The sequence below is a fragment of the Pygocentrus nattereri genome, chromosome 3 (genome assembly GCF_015220715.1).
Source record: "Pygocentrus nattereri isolate fPygNat1 chromosome 3, fPygNat1.pri, whole genome shotgun sequence".
Lineage (NCBI taxonomy): Eukaryota > Metazoa > Chordata > Actinopteri > Characiformes > Serrasalmidae > Pygocentrus > Pygocentrus nattereri.
The window spans coordinates 20,161,010-20,181,485 of record NC_051213.1 but is presented as its reverse complement, the minus strand read 5'-3'; the positions used below and the strand labels follow the sequence as shown (position 1 = coordinate 20,181,485).

The window sequence follows — 20,476 nt, the reverse complement described above, 5'->3', positions numbered from 1 at the left end:
AGACAAGAGCCGGCAATCTGCCTTCTTACACTTCAGCAAACAACATCCAAAAACCTACCTTGACGAGAACAACTCAAAGCATCACAATGCCAATGTAAATATTATAGAAAACAGGGCTGGCTGATACAAAATCTGTGTCACTGATGCTGATTTTTAGCAGCTACAAAATCAATAATCAATAATGTTTGCCAAGCCCTGCGATGGACTGGCGATCTGTCCAGGGTTTATCCTGCCTTCCGCCCGATGACAGCTGGGATAGGCTCCAGCACCCCCCCAGGACCCTGAGGGAGAAGCGGATTAGAAAATGTGTGTGTGTGTGTGTGTGTGTGTAATGTTTTCCAATATGATTTTATATGCTCAAAATTTAAACAATTGTTTCAATTAAACAGATAAAAAGTTGAGACAATTAAAATCCTCAGAAGTCAGCTATTTTACTAATATTATAGATATGTGTTCATTGTAATATAAAACAAGCAACTTCAAAACAAAATAAGTGCTTTTTGTCAGTGGAATTTTCACAGATAAATCCACAGAGTTATAAAATGTTTGTTATCAGTTTGGAATCATTATTCATATTAAAATTGTTATTTTATCTACAATAACAAGCTCTGTTCCTCATTTTGGACATATCTGAAGTTTATTCAACTGTACAGGACTAGAAAACTATCATATTCGAATAATTGCACACATTTATCTGTCACCAAACTGGTTTTACATCATGGAACACAATTCCAAAAATCTGAATATGAGCGAGTATCACTTTAACCCTAATGGATGTTTAAGGTAAAATCATATTTTAATCTATGTAAAATGTAACATACAGTAAAAAGGTCTGTAGAGGAATGGCAGTCACCTGAATACTTTAAATTCATCAAATGTCAAATGAGTAACACACAGAAGCACATCAATATAAAATGCATCAGCTACCTTCCCTGTAGTGCAGCAGAGGGAAAAGGGCCTTCTTTCGAAACACATTTGTCTAATGTCTTTATGAAGAGCCGTGCTTCCGCAGACAATGTCAATATCCCATGGCTACCAGAGTACCTTTATTTCATGGCCTGCCATTGAAGCACATCGCCCAAGATTGAAATGCGCTTTTTTCCAAAAAAAGTCCTTACTGCACACTTACAAGAGGCAATATTCAAATGATAACACTTGAGGAGATGATGACTATCTGGGAATATCTTCAAGAACTACAATCCCTGAGACATTAGACCTACCTGCAGCATCGCCTCCATCTGTCTTTCAAGTCTGTGCAATGAATGTAATCATCACTATAGCCAGAAGAGTGCAGTCACTGGTGCTGCAGCTGAAGGAATTACAGCCTAAAAAAAATCTCTTGAATTATTCAATTGATATCCAGAACTTAAATACAACAGTAAAACTAGTAAAGAGTCTATCTTATTAAAATAATTTAAAAAAAAGAAACTCTCTTTGAAATCAGGCACAACACTTCGCACTGGCGTGCTCCAAGCAGAAGAAAATGCACCTGTAGGAATAACGCCCCTTTGTGATTGTAGTAGAGTGTTAGTACTAAGCTAACAGTAATCAACATCAACATGTTTTCGCCATTCTAGATGAAACATTGACATCTGAAGTTTGTAAAAGACATTGTGTTTTACGTGGAGCTTTGTTCAGACGTATTAACATACCTTCTACGTAACAGTGACTCCTTCAGTAAAGAACTTTGACATTAGGCTGCTGCTGCTCTCTGACAACCAGGTGAAACCCACTGGTTTGGCTATGGATGTGAATTTGCAGACAGTAACATATACAGGGCTTCCAGAAGGCTTAGTTTTTCTCACAGGAAATTGGTCCCACCCACTAGAAATTAAAATGTGACTGGTTGATTCCACTGCCAGTTCCTAACAGTGATAGTGGTTAATCTGCCACAATAGACCTTAAGTTCAGCTCTTGAAAGCCTAACCAATAACAGTGCTCACTTGGCTGTAATACAGAAAAAAAACCTGATTGGGCAATTTTCTCTCAGCTACAATGCTTTTAGAGTTTAAAAATGCAATAAGCATGATGATTATATTAAATAAAAAAAATGACAACCTCTTTTATTTTACAGAAATCATTAGGTCTTCTCTGAAGGAGTAGAAGGCCCTGAGGGTTCCCAACTGGTTTTTAAATTGCAACAGAACACACTCTCAGTAAGAAGTGCATTCAAAGCCGTTTTACGCCACTGAAATTATGCCTTGCTCAGGCGCCCTATAAAATCTACTCTGGCAAGACATCCTGTCATTTTCTATAGAGTCTGTACTGTTTCATCTAGAAGAAAAAAAACACACAGAGAGGCAGCATTAGCAGAACTCTCAGCCTCATTCGACTCCATCTGTCACTTCTATTAGAGCCACTGACCAGCAGCACTGCTCAGCCACACACACACACACACACAATAGAGTGGAGCTACTGCATTTATCCCACAGCAAGAACCCTTCTAACGATGCACACACACACACACTTTTACAAGTAGGAAGTGAATTGACACATGTGCCCACACACACGCACACTCACTCCCACAAAAACAGAGGCAAATAATAGATTTGCACACGCACACGGTCTGGCTGTGTCGCCCCTGAGGAAAAGGGAACGGATCCAGTGAGTTGGGTGACACTTACCAGACACGCCGCCATATGTGGTGCGCTTGTCTCGGCCGATGCCAGGCCAGGGAGAGCCGTCTGCCTTCAGTCCCATCAGCCCCGAGACCGTGTTGGTGGCAGTGACGCCATCTGCACCACCTACACCCACGGGGATCAGACATTAGCCATGGCAGGGGGGGTAGAGGGGGAGCGGGAAGCAAAATCTGGACTAGAAAAAAGCTGCAGGGCTAACGCAGACAGGGCACAGTGGGCCCTCGGCCGAGCTGCTACTGAGCCCTCACACTGCCAAGCCATTCCATTACGCTGCTCACGTCTGAACACTGGCCCGAACGTGCCAATGCTAATTGTCCACACCACACACAAGTGCCGCTAATGTCCGTAATAACACTTGACCTTTGTGATCTAAATGCAAAATTTGCTGATAATCACCACAATTATTGATCTGTAATAGTTAAAATAGTAGAAAGTGAAGAGTATGAAAAGCATGAAGGAGTCAGCTACCTTCGTGCGCAGCTTTGGCAATGTCCACAATGTTGGTGACATTGGGGGTCAGCTTGGCAAAGAAAGGGATCTTGACAGCTTGTCGGACCCAGCGGCAGATGTTCCGCACCAGCTCTGGATCCTTTTCAAATGGGGTTGGGAAACAAACAAATAAATAAACAAACAAACACTAGGAACAAAAGAGATTCACACAGCTGAACTAACCGGACAAAACACAAAACAAGGAAACTTGATTCTGGCAATCTGGCAGGGGTCTGTATGTATGCATGAGAGAGAGAGAGAGAGAGAGCCCCGGACCAGTGAGAGAGAGAGGGATCATATAAGTGTGAGCTGCTGCTCCAGGAGGATTCATGCTTTATTAGACATCTCCTGGCCTGTCAATCTGGGTGTTTAGAGAGAGGAGAGGCCGCTCAGCGTCTGCCCTGCTCACATTCAGTGTAGCTCTGCAGCCTGCTCAAGCACAACCACATCTAAATCCACTACATCCAAACCAACAGCATGACATGGACAAAAAAACAAAAACAAACAAAAAAAAATATATCAACAACAAAAATGCAGCTGAGGCAGCAACCTCACTCAAAGAAACAGTGCGTACATACACATATTTTGATGTGATGTTATGGAGTAGATATCAACCTCTTATCATGTATTAACAAAATGCATTATAGTGCGACATGTATTAAAACACTACATCCTGCTGAATTATATAAACAGTTCCTATATCCTTTATGCATGCATAATTATGCTTTTATCAATAATTATAGGCTTTCCTGACCAATTATGTAACACTAAAGAAAAACTCAACAAGCTGTCATTAAAGACCGAAAGCAACTCCATTAAAAACATTGGGCATCAACAGCATTTTAGTGAAATTATTACACCAAGCACATAAGACACTGCAGCCAGGCACATTTAGATCACAAGAAACTTGTTATCAGGAATCATTTAAATACAGGGTCTAGGGAAGTAATACATCATATCAAATTGCACTCAAATTGTATTATTGTATCATGTAATTAGTGTGTTAAAGCATTAGAGTGGGACATTACAAAGCATAGCTTTTGTTTCAAGTGTTTATTTATATAATGTTGAACGCTCAAAAAAGGTAAACATTTATATATTACAACAAGGCACTCATTATTGCTGTATTGAAAAATGCATCGAATCAAGACACTGTTGTTTTGAAAGCACAGCTTTCAATAACTGCACTCTCACAAACAACTGAAATCAGAATCATTACTATATTAAAATCATGCACAATTTGAGCCACTCGAATCGAGACACCACTGCGTCATATCAAACTGAACTCTGAATTTTGTCTATCACTACATGTCTAAAAAGGTACTAATAATCACTACACCCAGTAAGCTCCAATGACATGGAGATAACAGTTATGGGCAAGACTAGGCTAAGGAGACAAATCACTGTCAAACTTTGCTGCAAACAACAGAACAATACATTATATGCTGATCACATTTCATATATGCTGTACAGCATGTTCTCTAGGAACTGATGAATAGCCTCATTATGCTGACATTTTTCAAATGTAGCTGCTTTAATTTAGATGTAATTTTATTTTATTTACTTTCTTCTTTTTGCTGCTGATGTTTTGATGTTTCTTTCATTATCATCCTTTCATCAGAATTCTCATATATTCAGAAATTACTGCTTTCTCATTCATGCTCTACCTTTCTTTCTTTCCATTGGACATGCACCTGCAAGTAGACACTGAACATTCAGAAGACGCACTTTCTCTCATCCTTGTCCTTGTCATGTCTCTCATTTTCTCCACAGGAAATGGGCTTCTGTTTTGACATATCCAGTAACTGTTAGCACACATCCCCTTGAGCAACAGGTTTTGCTCTCCTGTATAAAGAGGTGCGACTTACGAGGTCCATGTGCGAAATAGAACGATGAGGTCAGTTTCCTGTACAGGGGAAAGGTTACCATTTGATTTTTAAAACCATTAGCCAGAATTGATTTGTCAGAATAGGGAGCCCAGAAGAAAAACACATCTCCCTGAGACCATTTCATTTCTATTTCTAGGGCATGCTGAGTGATTCAGTGCTGCACAAAAAGGAGAAAAAAAATCACCGCCATTTTCTCCGATGAGATTTGAATGTTGTGCATTCGTGGATGCACGTTCTGCTTTAGAGACATGGAGGGAGGGGACGGTATTTGCACCTAAAAATATGCCAAATGCATTCTAAAGGCTCTAGATGGGGGACAGGAAAGGTTACTCCATTGGAGATAAAATTCATTCCTAGCTTTTTCAGAAGATATTGGATTTATGCACTCGTGTCTGCAGCAAGTGCCATCCATAGCAATTTGCCTTGATTTATTCAAGACTTAAACAGGGCATAAACAAGGCTGGAGTGTTGGGTTCAACCAGTCCACTCTGAACCGTCTGTCAGAGAAGGAGCTGTAATATCTGAGTCCCTGAGAGATGGTTGATAGTGCTTCTGGCTTCCCAGGGAGATTCATTGGTTGACATAGCAGATCCCGAACTCCAGGCAACAAAAGCAGATGTCACCAGACTGTTACAGAGTACAGCAAGGCACAGGGTGGCACAAATCACAAATCTTCTGTTCTTTGACAAAAGTTCTACTTAAAAATGAACTTTGACCAACATACCTGATAACAGTGATGAGGTACTAACAGAACGAATGGAAATAATACTGCAGCCACTGAGAAATTACAACAGTCTAGACATATTGGTAGATGTAACATCCTAAAACAGTTACAGAGGAGTTATTTCTCCATAATATGAGGTTATAGCAGCCTGACAAGGTTTGTCGAGTGACCAGCATGCGCCTGGTCCCAGTGCAGTCTAGCATCCCGAGGGCATGCCTTTTTATGAGCAGAATGGTGTTAGTCTTTAAGAGGAACAACAAGAACACAGCCGCACAGGAAGCGAGACTGGCCTTCCTCCCAGAGGGTCATGGAAAATTGCATTATGCCTGCTCCAGCAGGAGCGACGGGGTCGTGGCCCGCAGCCAGGCACCAGCCACCAAACAGATGCTGCTTGTAAGAACTCTGCTCTCACAGTGGGCCTGCACTCCCTCTGAGGCCTGCCTGTGACAGCTTATTACAGGCCAGATGGGGGTGAGCCTCTGTCTGTGGGCCAGGGAGTCGCCTCCCTCTCCTCTGAGCAGTCCGCTACACGCAGCATTACACGCTTGGCTGAACGGCCAGAGCACCTGTGTGGCTGGCTCACATTTTTGGCAGGGAGACTGCGACCCTTTACTGGCATGAGAAGCTTGGGCGGGACCCGCCTTCAGTGGCCTAAGGCAGAAGAAGCATGGTTTTTGGGAGCGCCTTGTCACAAATGGCATCCCAAACCCTCCGGTCCTCCTCCAAGCAAGCACTTTGGTGATGTCAACCCTATGGGCAAGAGTCTTTGAGGGTGTTGGGTTTAAAAGCGTGCTATATACATGTATTGGAGCAGGCCATGAAAAATTCAGAATTTTATCTTACAGTTAAAGTGAAATATCTTAATCGATAGATAAAAAGATAGTAGGTGTAAATGGCAAGCATCATTTAACTGATGTGCACCATGAGCAATAAAATAAAATGAGTGGAGGCAGGCGGTTGTCAAAACAGTGTTATAACAGAAACAGACCCACATGTAAGAAATATATGGTATACAATTTAGCTTGATAAACAACAGTTTATAGGTATTGTAAATAATAAACACCTACTAGTTGATGTGAGATTCAATGTGAGAATTTTGTGAGAGTTGATGAAAACAATGCAGCATTAGCTGATAGTATACTTCAGACAGTCCGTGTAACTCTGTCTGAGGTTGAGACTAGGGTAAAGAGGCAGCGTGCCTTGCAGGAGCACGGAAGCACTGATCAGACATGGAGAGCTTTCAGCCCCACTGAAGAGCATGCAGCAAGGAAAATCGACCGGCAAGCAGCAATAAGGGCCGAGTGAATTGCATACTGACTCCAGCAGCACTGATCAGAAGGGGAGGCGGCATAGCGAAGGGGAGGTCTAGTATGAAATTAAAGGAGGGCCAGGGTGGCTCTATGGAGAATTCTTTATTTATTTTCTCTCTCCCCACGTGCTGTCACTGCAGGGCAGGTGGAGCCCAGCGTGGGATTCATTTTGGCACAATGGGGGAGGGGGGTGGCAGGGGCGTTAGAGCAAGGAAAAGAGGGGGTAGAGGCAGAAAGGGAGAGAGGAACGGGGGAGCGTGAGAGAGATAGAGAGAGAGAGGGGAGAAGGGTCTTTACCACCCTCAGGCAGGGATAGGAGGGGTAGGGGGCTGCGGAGAAATGGGGAGCCAGAGGAAGAGGCAAGGGTGGAGGAGGGATAGCGGCTTTACACCTGAAATTTTAATTTTATCGTGCAAGGTCACGGGAGGTGGGCGCTCTTGTTAAGAGCCGGCAAGTCTCGCAGGAGGGATGATGGAAGTGGCGTGCCACTAGGCCCTGTTTGGCGGGCTGAAAATAGCTGTGGGAGCCTGCGCCGCTTTTAATTTGTGAATCCGAGGAGCCGTATTGAAGGCTGGGGAAAATATGAGGTCCCAGTGGATGCTGAGTCAAACCTAAGTAAGAGCTATGAAATAAAGGCTCCTCACACTCGAGAGATCTTTATCTGTCACAAGTACTGAGCTGTTTTACGTGCCTCCTCAACCTGCGATAATAACAACTTATGTCAAACGAGAAGGAAAAAAACATTTAATCAAGAACTGTTGAAAAGTACTACATGACCACACGTTCTGAAAAAATAAATAAACAGTGATAGCATATGCAGGTACATTTAGTGGGACTGCCTTGTGGGGTTTCTGTTCAAAGCACTCTGAGTACTAAAACAGCTTAGAAGCTGAATGGCTCCTGATTAGAGCGTGGAAGCGCCAATCCCATTGATCAACAGTAAACAAGATAATGAAATCATTACACATATTTATGTCTATCATAAATAAACAAAAACTATCTCTAATCTGATGGCAGTTAAACGTTAAACAGCTCTGCGAAAAGAATGAGCATTATACTGTGAAAGCTAAACAAAAGGAGTGGGTGAAATTGCATATTAATACGCCATTAAAATCAAATTCTCCCTCTCTTTCGTAGTAGTCAGAAATAATGTTTTTCCCTGGCTAGGAAGGGAAGTGCCAAACAGTGTGATTAAATGATATTGCCTCTCTTTAGTTCACACAGAGGTTACCTGCCTGCGGCCCTGCAGCTTTGATTAGCTTTTTGTCTTAGAGCTGAAAATCTACAGCAAATGGATATAACTCTTTGAATTTACAGCCAATGCTGTGGAAAACAGCTCTCTCTGTAAGAAGGGAGAGTCTGTTTTATTTCCTGTAGTATAACACATAATCAGAAAATCAAGATGGAGAAGCATGTGTTCTGTTCATCTATCCATGCCAGATAAGAGCTAAGAGGCATGGTAATATACAGTGGGATATGTTTGTCTTTCAAACCCCTTCATTACTTATACCACCTGTACATGTTATTCATCATGGTAGACCATTCCAAGACTTGATAAAACAGAACCATTAGGCTGAGATGTACTGCTTTATGGGCAGACTTCCATCCAAGGCATTTTATGTGGAAAATGTTACAGGCAATGGAAACGGCAATTATCTGTAATATTTTATAAATATAAACTTTTATTCTGTTCGATCTCAGCAGCAGAAATGTTTTTAACAAGAATTACGCATTTTATTCTATGCGCAAGCCTTGCTGGTTCACATTAAAAGGACAGTTTCTTGCATCGTGTGAGCATTACTTCATTTCTATGCTGTCATTTTGGCAGAATGTTGTTGACTGTGGTGATAAGCAGAAACACAAGAATCATATCTTTCTGCATGTTCAGTAAACCTTTTGTCACCCTTAAGAGTGGGCTATGGAAAAGGCTAATTAAACCAACCAAAGGAAAATATGCAGAACTTGCAATACAAGTGAAATTCTAGATGGAAACAAAACTTTTTTATTTGAAGGAAAATATATGCAACTGCAATATGCAATTTTAAACACTTTTATAACTTATTAAAGTCGTACATTAATTTGATAGAAACTAGCTGAAAGATTTCATTTTGTGTTTGCTTAAAAAAACAAAATAAATTTCATGAAAACTTAGCCTAACCTAGTTTACCATACAACTACATCAACAATCCCCCTCCTTAACAGAGAGGCAGACAAATTTAGTATAAAGATGACAGAAGAGCTAGTACTTTGGTGTGAAGTCAATACCATAACAAATGCAAGAGTTAATTGTGAGCAATATATATGCTAAAATATTTTTATTATCGTGATACATTTAGTTATCCTGATAAACAACATACTTTTCTGAGTTTAATGTCGATATTGTCTATACTTAAAGAACACTTAACAACTCCACATCACGTTACAAAGAGATTATAATAAATTTAAACCCCTTAAATGGCTCAAACCCACTAATGGGTCCAAAGTTTTACTACACACTTCTATAACCTAAGAATAACTTGGCCAGTTTGGAGTACGGTCCATATAATTACTGAGTAACAAGACTTATGTAAGTCTGGAATATTAAAGGTTTAAATTAAAAAAGTTTTTCATATCAGTATTAAATCTTCTAAATCTTTTGGGTTAAAATTTCATAAACATGTAACTGCCCACCTCTAGCTAACTACTTTTAAAACTACTAACAGTAATATTCTACAATATATGGTATAGTTCCATATTCCTGCCAAACTGCTTGCAGAAGAAATCTTGCAAATTCCCACCAATACAAGAGGAAAACAATGACAGTTGAGCCTAAATATTCTGCTGCATGGCTTGCACTATCTTTGAGGACCTTTTGAGGACCTCAAATAGATCACATTCCACACAGTCTGACAATTACGAACTTGTTAAATGTCAAATGTAAAAAGTGTTATTGTCCAAAAATATACATATTCAAATTCCAAAATAATCAAAATTCTGGTATGGTGACATCTCTAATTCAGTCAAGTGTCGAGATAGTTGCACAACTTGTCAATGTTGTTTAGTGGATGGTTAAATCACATGCAGGTCTCCATAACTGGTTGTGTGATGGTGTGATGATGACAAACACAATTAATATGAATTAGGCTATGCACAAATTGGGGTCTTGAAGTCTTACTATATCACAAGGTCAAAAACTACATTGCACTCAACCACATTACTCTCCGGTGTGGAGCAACACACTTTGTTTCAGATTGTAGTCATTCAGCTGGATGTAAACGGCAGAATGGCAGTCTTTGTCTGAAAGGCTGACTCTGGAAAGGTAAAATCCACACACTGAGATGTGAAAGCACGGCTGCTGAGTGATGGAAGTTCCTCGGTGGTGAGGGCCGACGCTGATGCTTCAAACGGGCTTTCATCCTTTTACTCGGGAGCGCTGCTTTGCATTTTATGACTTTGTTGTTTTAGTGATCTGACACGGTGTGTGGCTGCCAGAGCAGGTTTTCATGTCATTTAGTTGACCACTACAGACTCAGTGACAAGCTGTGTCAAATGCATTTAGGGGGAGAAAGTAAAATTTCCAATGCACGAGCAGACAAATAAACCAACGCTCAAATTTAGAGGTTCGCAACTGTGCAGAAGTAATCTAAAACATGGCATGTGATATTCCATCTACATATGAAGCCCTCAGAGGTAAAACATTGTGCTTCTATACACTATCATAACCACATCAAGCATCAAGATGCTTTTGCGCTTTTAACAGTGACTGGGGCTGTAATTGAAGTCATAAACAAGGATGTGTTTTGTTCCTGCGTAATACGAATCATGCGCTTGCAAAAAAAAAATGCTCCTAATCCTCTACAGACAAACGCTACATTAATCCTAGTGAATGGCATTTCTCATATGAAAGAAAACTGTTTACAAACCGCAAAAGAAATCATTTATGGATTATTAAATTCCGTTAATGCTATGGAAAAGGTGTATCATTAAGAACCACATGCAAAATCAATGCTCCACTGGAGTAGAGACACATTAATAATAGGTGTTTGTGGAGCTTGATCTTCCTACAATATCTGTCTGTTCACAGCTGAGACAATAGGTTTCATTTAATTCAGAGTCATACACAGAAGGATGCATTTCATCTCAGACAGCTGACTACAGCTTCTCCATGAATTCCTAACTAAAAGGAATGATGTTTTGACAGTGGTATTCAGCATTTGTACATAATCCTCACAGATGAACTTTTTCCATCTTCATCAATAAGGAATAGTCTCTTCTATGTTAAATAAAATATGGTATTTTTAGAAGAGAAAAATGTATCTCTGGAAAGGTATTCATAGTATTCAGAAGTTATGGATAAGTGTATAGAGAACATATGTGTATTTTTAGCAACATCTGTACTTCAATTCAACACAAGCCTGGGTAGCAGTTGGGCTTAGTGTATATACGATTAGATCAGTAGTCTGGCTGCACATAGTAACTGACTAGCCTGGAACTTAGTGAGAAAGTGCAAACTCCTCCAGGCTGATTCTTGGTATGTATGAGGTGTAGAGTGAGGAGTGCTGGCCTTACCTGCCCGCAGGCCAGTCCCATGCCCCTCTCACCCATTCCATGAGGGCAGGATAAATTCAGCTCCAGGGCATCAGCTCCAGAAGCCTGTTCAAGGGGCAGATTTATGCAAAAAGTTATTTCAGTACACTCAATGCATTTTTGCTTTTGTTTTTCACAAATAAAACTATTCTTTGATCAGAATCCATATGCAAGTCTGCCCATTGCAATATGAATCATGCAAAACACTTGTGGTTTGGAAAACAACAATCTAGTGATTCAGTTTATTAATCACGCCATGTCCAAAAAGCTTACAGCTGCTCAGGAAAACAGAAAGCACAAAGCCTCTTTTCAAGAAGAGGCAAGTATGTGCCGATGAGAGACACAAAACAACGGTGACTGAAACATTAGGCCTAAAATAGATCAGACAAATGATAACTGTTCCGCATGGATGCGCGGGAGATGCCGCACTGTATGTAGACTGGTGGAGTGGGGCGTAGAAAGCGGCTGAGCAGGAAAGGCGTTTGACAGGCAATTACATATCCATGGGGGCTTTAAACCACATCACATGGGGGATTTAAACAATTACAAAAAGCTCTACAAACCTGCCAGAGTGACTCCAGCTGTAGATTTATGATTTGCTGCAGACTGACAGCCATTAGAGGGAAAAAAGAAGAATAAGTATTTTAGCCTTACAAAGTGCAGAGGAGCAAGTGGCAGGATGAAGCCATTTATCATAGTCAGCCGGGGAGAGGAGGAAGCCATGGCACCCCGGATTAGGCTCCAGATTTCATGGTCAATTAGGGGCAAATGCAGGTACAAAATGGACACAATGTGCCGTGATCCCAAAGCCAATTATCAATAATGTTTAATTTCACCCGGCTTCCTTTAAGCCCTTTATAGGAGGAGGCTGGCTGCCTCCTCCTTTCCTCCTTCCTCCACAACAAAGGACCACACACACAATGAATTAAGCGCTATCATTGCAGATCACAATAAGCAGCTTTGAGAGGGAAGACAGCAAGCAGGCTATTTGATATTGCAGGCTTAGCAGAAAAGGGAAAGAAGAAACAAGTGCAAAATATAGCAAAACAAAACAAAACCAAGCAAGTGGAGTGAGCGAGCTGGGTTAGCTTGTGTTCCGCCTGCAAAAAGAAGAGCCTACCCTCACTTCACCCTTAAAACCACTCCTAAGGGGAGGACAAAAAAGAAAAGGTAGAAACACAGAAAAGGAGAGAGAGAGAGAGAGAGAGAGAGAGAAGGGGACAGACAGAGAGCAGAAAAAAGAACAAGAGGCTTAGTGCCACAGTTCCACACTCTTATCATAATCCCATAGACACACGCACAAACCCAGATGTAAACATACCACTGTAACCCACATTTCAGCACAGGCATACCCTGTGGATGATGATATATACTCATACGCTGCATGAATTGTAAATGCACAACCCATGAAGCCCACCGTAAGCACTGGGAAATTCAGCCCAGTGTGCGCATTAATATTTATCCACAGTTCTCCCAAACATTCATTAGTAGATGAGGGAAAAGGCAGGGAAAAAAAGAACAGAAGCTTGCTTATAAAGGTACAACACCCAAAGACCTAAATACCCATTAATGATCATTATAAGATAAATTAGATGCAAGCATCAAAATGAGCATCATTAACCAACACGTGTCTAAACTGTTGTTTCCAAATTGGCTTTCTAAACTCATTCATTAAAATGCGATGTATGCAGAAGTGTGCTTTATTACAAAAGCCATAAGCATGCATGAAGTCTAAGTGGAAATGTGATCATGAAGGCTTCAATATTCATGTGCGTATCTTGAATATCAGTGGCTTGAAAAAAAAAGCACAATTTCTCGCTTAAACCTTCTCGTAGTTGCTTCAAGGAGTAGACTGCTGGAAACGAGTCTTAAGGATACACTCCACAAAAAAAGCCACCGGCCTGGAGCAGATCTTTATCAGAGCTGACACTCCCTTTGACATGGGCTATCAGCTCCCAACTTGATAAGGAAAACATTACCTATCCCTGTCATACACTTTGGAACATCAAGAATAGTTTGATCTCGGAGGAGGGGGAGGGTGTTGGGGGGTTGGGGGGGTAGTGGGAGCAAATGTGGGGAAAAAAAAAACACACAGACACACTTATTCTACAGCTGGAAGAACAGGCACTGGAGATGCTGCAGGACAGACCGACAGACAGAGAGATGTAACAGAAGCCGGGAGGCAGTCGGCTATGACTCGAATGCTCATTTTGAAGCAGAGGAAACCCTGAGTTGTGCAAGTCTGGAGGCTGGTACGCAGCCTTTTGAGTGACAAGCGTCAAGACTTTCATTAGCTCAACCTCACATATTCATGATGGTGCTGGGGCTAGGCTTTTCACAAACACTATCCACCAGCTGATTATCAGCATTACTTTTAGGCACCTAGTTTTAGGAGCCCCGTTTTCCTTTTTTATAATTTCACTTTAAATGGAATAAAATGGGAATAGATCATGGAGAGACTTTGACATTTATGAATTATGGCCTCTGGCTCATGGTTATGACGCAATATTACTCTCAAAGGCAGAGATTTCTGTGCGCATGGGGGCGGAGCAGCAGAAGTGAGGTGGCAGCTGAAAGCAGAAAATGGTTTACTTCAGGCTGACACTTTAATGATGGGAAAAGAGGAATTGGGGGGGGGGGGGGGCGGTCAAGAAAAACTTTTAAGTTGTGTCCTTAGGCAAGGAACAGTGTTAAGTGTTCTCTTACAGATTTCAAAGTGAATGAATGGGTGATTCTCCTTGAAACTGGAGTTGCCATGGTAACCAGGCTTTTATTTTATATTTGCCAGCCGAGGTAACTAAACAATGTGCTTTGGATGTGAGTATGATGAGGAATTTGGACCGCCGAGAAGGGTCAGTGACTGACATAAAGGCTACCAAGAATGGGACAAACTGGTCTCTCTCTTTTCCTTTTTCATCCACTCTTTCCATCTCCAGCAGCATAGCTATCCTGCCTCTTCCTGCACACCCTAAAGCATGGCAGTCCAAATGCGAAGAAGACCTGGGCTCAAACTATACCTGCCTGTAGGGTACTTCTTCTGTAGAGCTGGGTTAGAGTATGTAGCAGCAGTTGGGTGATGGAGGTAAGCTCCTGAAAGCCAGAGTGACACTGCTGTCTACCCTAAAGCAATGTACTCACCCAGACTTAGATCAGCATGTGGAATGCTTTATGAATATATAATATGTAAACCGTACCTGAACCTGGCTAAGGGGGCTGCCAAGCAAATACATAATGTTAGTAAAACAGAAAGCCAGTGGAGGAGTGGGGGGGCACTACCAGATGTCCATCTTTTTCGGAGGGGAAGAGGGGGTTTTGGGTGAGCTTGACAGATCCGGTTTAATGAGGTACAACAGAGAGTGAGAGCGTCAATGAAATCGATAACAGAATTAACACATTGACATGTGGACCTGTTTACTTTCTGACATTTTCTGTGCACAATTAAGCACCTGAGATATGCAAGTCAACTCTGATTAATCCAGAGGCCACCAAACTGCCTCTCTCTATTCCCATTCAAAATATCAGCTCAGTGTTTAAAAGTGTGATAGATACACATATATATCTGCGCCATGAGCATGTGTGTGTGTGCATGTGCTCGTTCCAGAGTGGGTCTGCTGGGGCTAGGTTTGACTGACACTGAGAAAGGACAGGGGCTGGAGCGCTCGTGTTCACAGATGGAGGAGCCTGAAGAAGTCTGGCCCGAAGACGTCCTCTCCTCCCCCACTCTGCTCTCCTCCGTCACTGCCTCACTCCTTCTCTGGTATCTGTCTCATCCCTCTCAGCCTCTTGGCAGCAACAAACCAGTTGGGCCTTATAAACATTTGCCTAAATGTAGCATGCTTCAGCTCCAAGATTAATTGCCACCGATTCAATATTTGGGGTGTTTATGCAATAACAGTGAATGTTGCTTTTGCAGTTTGGAAAGGTGTGGTACATCACACTTTTCTCTTCACTCCCCAAGCAATGGTTATGCAGGCAGTGTTATCAAAAGAGCCAAATTATCACCGAGGAAAGTGTGTGTGTGTGTGTGTGTGTGTGTGTGTGGGGGGGGGGGGGGGGGGGGGGGGGGGGGGGTTGGGGGGGGGGTTGTGTATAATTTCACAACTGTGCATGTTGGTAAATTAGCATAACAAAGACTCACCTCTGCCATTTTGGCAAGCTTAGTCCAATCATCTTTGTTGTAGCTGCACATTATGCTGGATATGATAATCTATGGCAGAGAAAGAGAGAGAGAGAGAGGAGGGGAGAGACAGAGAGGTTGGAACAATTCAAAAATATTAATGACTAATTCACTTTATGTTACACAGTAGACTTAAAAAGGTCCATTCTAATGTGTGCAATGACTATCCCTCTTGTCATGTTTTGTCTTGTCATGTGCCTTCTCCTTCTTTTAAGTCACAAAATCAATATTTATAATTTGCAAGATCACACCAAATCCACCAGCATGCTATACAATAAAAAACAATAAAAACATCATAGAGAAGGCATTAGCTAAGAGCCCCTGTGCTATGCCATGGATTACTGCGCCATTTTCATTTTTCTCACCCTGACACACTATAAGCCAACTATAAAACATGCTGTGGAGGACATGCTTCTTAATATCACCTCCTGGTTTTAGGTAATCACAGATATGAAAGGGCTTCGATATAAAGTGCAAACAAACTGCAAGTGATTAAGAGTATGTCTAATACACAGAGCACATTTTTCTGGCTAAGTGAAGACACTGGGTCAACATTTCAGTGCACTGTCTCACTTATCCGGATTTGTTAACCCTGTTAAACACAGGCGTGTGCCGTTATGTGCCTAATAGCTGTAGAAATCTATGCAAAGATGAGGGAAATAAGGATTGGTTCACATTTGTGCTTCATACCCTTACACTCACCTTTTTAATTACATCTAAGTCTGATTTCAGCAAATGCCCATGACTTATTTGTGGCAGCAATGAGGAGGAGATGCCAAAAAGACAGAATGTGCCGGCCCTAACAAAAGGTATCTAGGGACTCTAAGGGAGAGAAAACTGATTTCATGGGAGGATATTAAACTCAGAGGATGTGCTCTCCCCTAGGACAAATTTCCGCCAGATATAAATCTCTGGGGCATTAGGCTTCCCCAAAAGCACCACACAGTTAGGGACTAAGTATAGACCACCCACACAAGAGCAGAAAATATTGCCAAGTTTTAGAGGGCAAATAAAGTTAAGCACCCTGACATTTACTGCTCAGATTTACCAAACAACGGTGACATATAAGCGATATTTGATACACCCTGAAATAGTGTTGGGTAATATTATCGTAAAGCCAAGGCAAGCAGAGAAATATAGAAGAGTTGCTGGAGAAGACTGAGATTACTAGCTTCCATTGAGCCCATTTCATTTTGGATGCTATGGAGGTGGTGAGTATTCTGTTTTGATTTGAGCTTGACCTTTGACCACTTTAACTTCACATTATGGGAAGGAGGCCCTTGAAAAGGCAGAGAGGCATCCACTCTCCAGTTTATTAAAGACAATCCGGGCTGAAAGCACAGTCAGACAGGCAGAGCAAGTTAGAAAGAGAGCCGTGGCTGTGGAGGCTGGGCGAGGAGTGGGATTACCTCGTTATCAGCTCAATAACCCTGCTCCCAGCTCCTGCCTCCAAACACACAGCACACTGTAACAAAGCGTCTCCATGGAGATCAGTCACCTAGAGCCTGTCACTCGCCAAAGATATGAGCACGTTTCAGAGCGCTGGCGCCCACCCCTCCTTCACGCCGTGCACCGGCCGTTCACTTGTAATAGAGGGGAAAAATTGAAGCATTGATGATGACAATCACAGCAATTTGTCTGGGAAGCTCTGACCTGTAAGGGCTGTAGCTGCAGTTTGGTGGGTTTGGCGGCAGAGTGTTGCAGTGGAATGAAAATGCCTCCCCTGTAGCAGGGCTGCTTGCACAAGAGTGTGGCCGCTCCAGGAGCAGGGCAGTCTGACCCACCTATTCCACTGACAGATGGAAATCGCTTGTGCCAGAGCACAGATTTGATTTCCTTTTAAAGCAATAGTCCAGCAAGCAATGAAATTTACAAAAGTTTTCCCTTACCCCAAATGCAATCAATCAGCACTGGAGCTACACAGTACTATTACATATAAAACAGACAAAACTATATTGCATAGCTTAAAACAGTAGAACAACCATCTGAAAGTCTTTTGTCCATTTTCAAAGATAACATACGGTGTGAAAAATATGTAAGGAACTTTATTGGAGATTACTCAAGGAGATGCTCTGGCCAAAAAAATTAGATTTATGCAATTTTGTGCTCCAGTTCAATGCATGTTTGGTGTTTCTTGATTTACACTGGAGCTACAAGCAACATGCAAAATACATGGGTCCCACAGGGTTCCCGACCCTCTAATCTTTTGGAATCCCTGAATGTTTCTAAATCAAAATTCTATTATGCTATTATGTTATGCTGCGATGGACTGGCGACCTGTCCAGGGTGTATCCTGCCTTCCGCCCGAAGACTGCTGGGATAGGCTCCAGCACCCCCCCGCGACCCTGACGGAGAAGCGGCTTAGAAAATGGATGGATGGATGGATGGATATTATGTTATGCTGTCTGGAATTTTTTAGGTAAAAATAAATGCTTCAGTGTGATTGCTGAACTTTGAATGCACTACAATAAATGTACAAGCCCAATTCCAATGAAGTTGGGATGTTGTGTAAAACATAAAAAAAAACAGAATATGATGATTTGCAAATCCTTTTCGACCTATATTCAATTGAATACACTACAAAGACAAGATATTTAATGTTCAAACAGATAAACTTTATTGTTTTTCGCAAATATTCGCTCATTTTGAAATTGATGCCTGCAACACATTCCAAGAAGTTGGGACAGGGGCAACAAAAGACTGGGAAAGTTGAGGAATGCTCAAAAAACAAATGTTTGGAAGATTGAACTCAGTTGAACAGGTTAATTGGAAACAGGTGAGTGTCATGATTGGGTATAAAGGGAGCATCCGTGAAAGGCTCAGTCCTTCACAAGCAAGGATGGGGTGAGGTTCATCACTTTGTGAACAACTGTGTGAGCAAATAGTCCAACAGTTTAAAAACGTTTCTCAACGTGCAATAACAAGGAATTTAGGGATTTCATCATCTACAGTCCATAATATCATCAAAAGATTCAGAGAAATCTCTGCAAGTAAGCGGCAAGGCAGAAAACCAACATTGAATGCCCGTGACCTTCGATCCCTCAGGCGGCACTGCATTAAAAACTGACATCATTCTGTAATGGATATTACCACATGGGCTCAGGAACACTTCAGAAAACCACTGTCAGTGAACACAGTTCGTCGCTCCATCTACAAGTGCAAGTTAAAACTCTGCCGTGCAAAGTGAAAGCCATATATCAACAACACCCAGAAACGCCGCCGGCTTCTCTGGGCCCGAGCTCATCTGAGATGGACTGATGCAAAGTGGAAAAGTGTCCTGTGGTCTGACGAGTCCACATTTCAAACTGTTTTTGGAAATCATGGACGTCGTGTCCTCCGGGCCAAAGAGGAAAAGGACTGTCTGGATTGTTATCAGCGCAAAGTTCAAAAGCCAGCATTTCTGATGGTATGGGGGTGTGTTAGTGCCCATGGCATGGGTAACTTGCACATCTGTGAAGGCCCCATTAATGCTGAAAGGTACATACAGGTTTTGGAGCAACATATGATGCCATCCAAGCAACGTCTTTTTCAGGGACGTCCCTGCTTATTTCAGCAAGACAGTGCCAAGCCACATTCTGCACGTGTTACAACAGCGTCGCTTCGTAGTAAAAGAGTGTGGGTACTAGACTGGCCTGCCTGCAGTCCAGACCTGTCTCCCATTGAAAATGTGTGGTGCATTATGAAGTGCAAAATACAACAACGGGGACCCCGGACTGTTGAGCAACTGAAGTTGTACATCAAGCTAGAATGGGAAAGAATTCCACCTACAAAGCTTCAACAATTAGTTTCCTCAGCTCCCAAACGCTTATTGAGTGTTGTTAAAAGGAAAGGTGATGTAACACAGTGGTAAACATGCCCCTGTCCCAACTTCTTTGGAACTTCTGAATATTTGCAAAAAACAATAGTTTATCCATTTGAACATTAAATATCTTGTCTTTGTAGTGTATTCAATTGGATATAGGTTGAAAAGGATTTGCAAATCATTGTGTTCTGTTTTTATTTATGTTTTACGCAACGTCCCAACTTCATTGGAATTGGGGTTGTATTCAGTGATGTAGTCTGCTACAATATATAAAAAAGTAACATTCAGAATACATTTTGAATACATATAGAATACATATTAATAAGACAGATGGGAAAATTCTGCTCTAATTTTTACTTAATTCACAATGTTACTCACTATTACTGGTTAGCATTTTTTTCATGTAATACATTTAAGGAAAATCTGCTTATCATTTAAGTTATGAATTTTTTTCCTGCAGTTTTTTTCCAAAAAAACGAATTGTTACTCATTTCTCAAACCAAAGACCAAAGAAGATCTCACTTAATATGTGGAAGTCCACATTAATAAACTATAAAATGGTATTTCAAAAAGAATTTTTCAAAATATTTCATGCCTTCATGTGCAGAATATAGTCAACATTATATACTGATTAAAATTAGTGCAGTTGATAATCATGTGGCAGTTATATTAATGCATATATGCACACGTGACACAACATCTGCTGATGCACACCTTGCTGCCCTTCCTCTCTCTTGCTGGATGAACTTTATGCAAATGAGCTGAGCGTCAACCAATCAGATTGTTGATATGAGGGACGGAAACCACTTGTGTCATGCCCATAATCAAGCAACACAGCAGATAATTGCATGAACAAAATCCAAACTTTACAACACAAAGT

General features: G+C 41.6%; 1 protein-coding gene across 1 annotated transcript in view; it reads right to left on the bottom strand.

Moving 5' to 3' along the window:
* dpyda.1 (dihydropyrimidine dehydrogenase a, tandem duplicate 1) overlaps positions 1-20,476 on the bottom strand; it is a 166,847-nt gene that overhangs the window by 33,230 nt on the left and 113,141 nt on the right. The window contains exons 15-18 of the mRNA XM_017700381.2: positions 15,756-15,824; positions 11,600-11,683; positions 3,108-3,228; positions 2,625-2,744 (exon numbers count right to left, since the gene is read on the bottom strand). Coding sequence (XP_017555870.2) covers positions 2,625-2,744; positions 3,108-3,228; positions 11,600-11,683; positions 15,756-15,824 — 394 coding nt within the window. The remainder of the gene's footprint in view (positions 1-2,624; positions 2,745-3,107; positions 3,229-11,599; positions 11,684-15,755; positions 15,825-20,476) is intronic.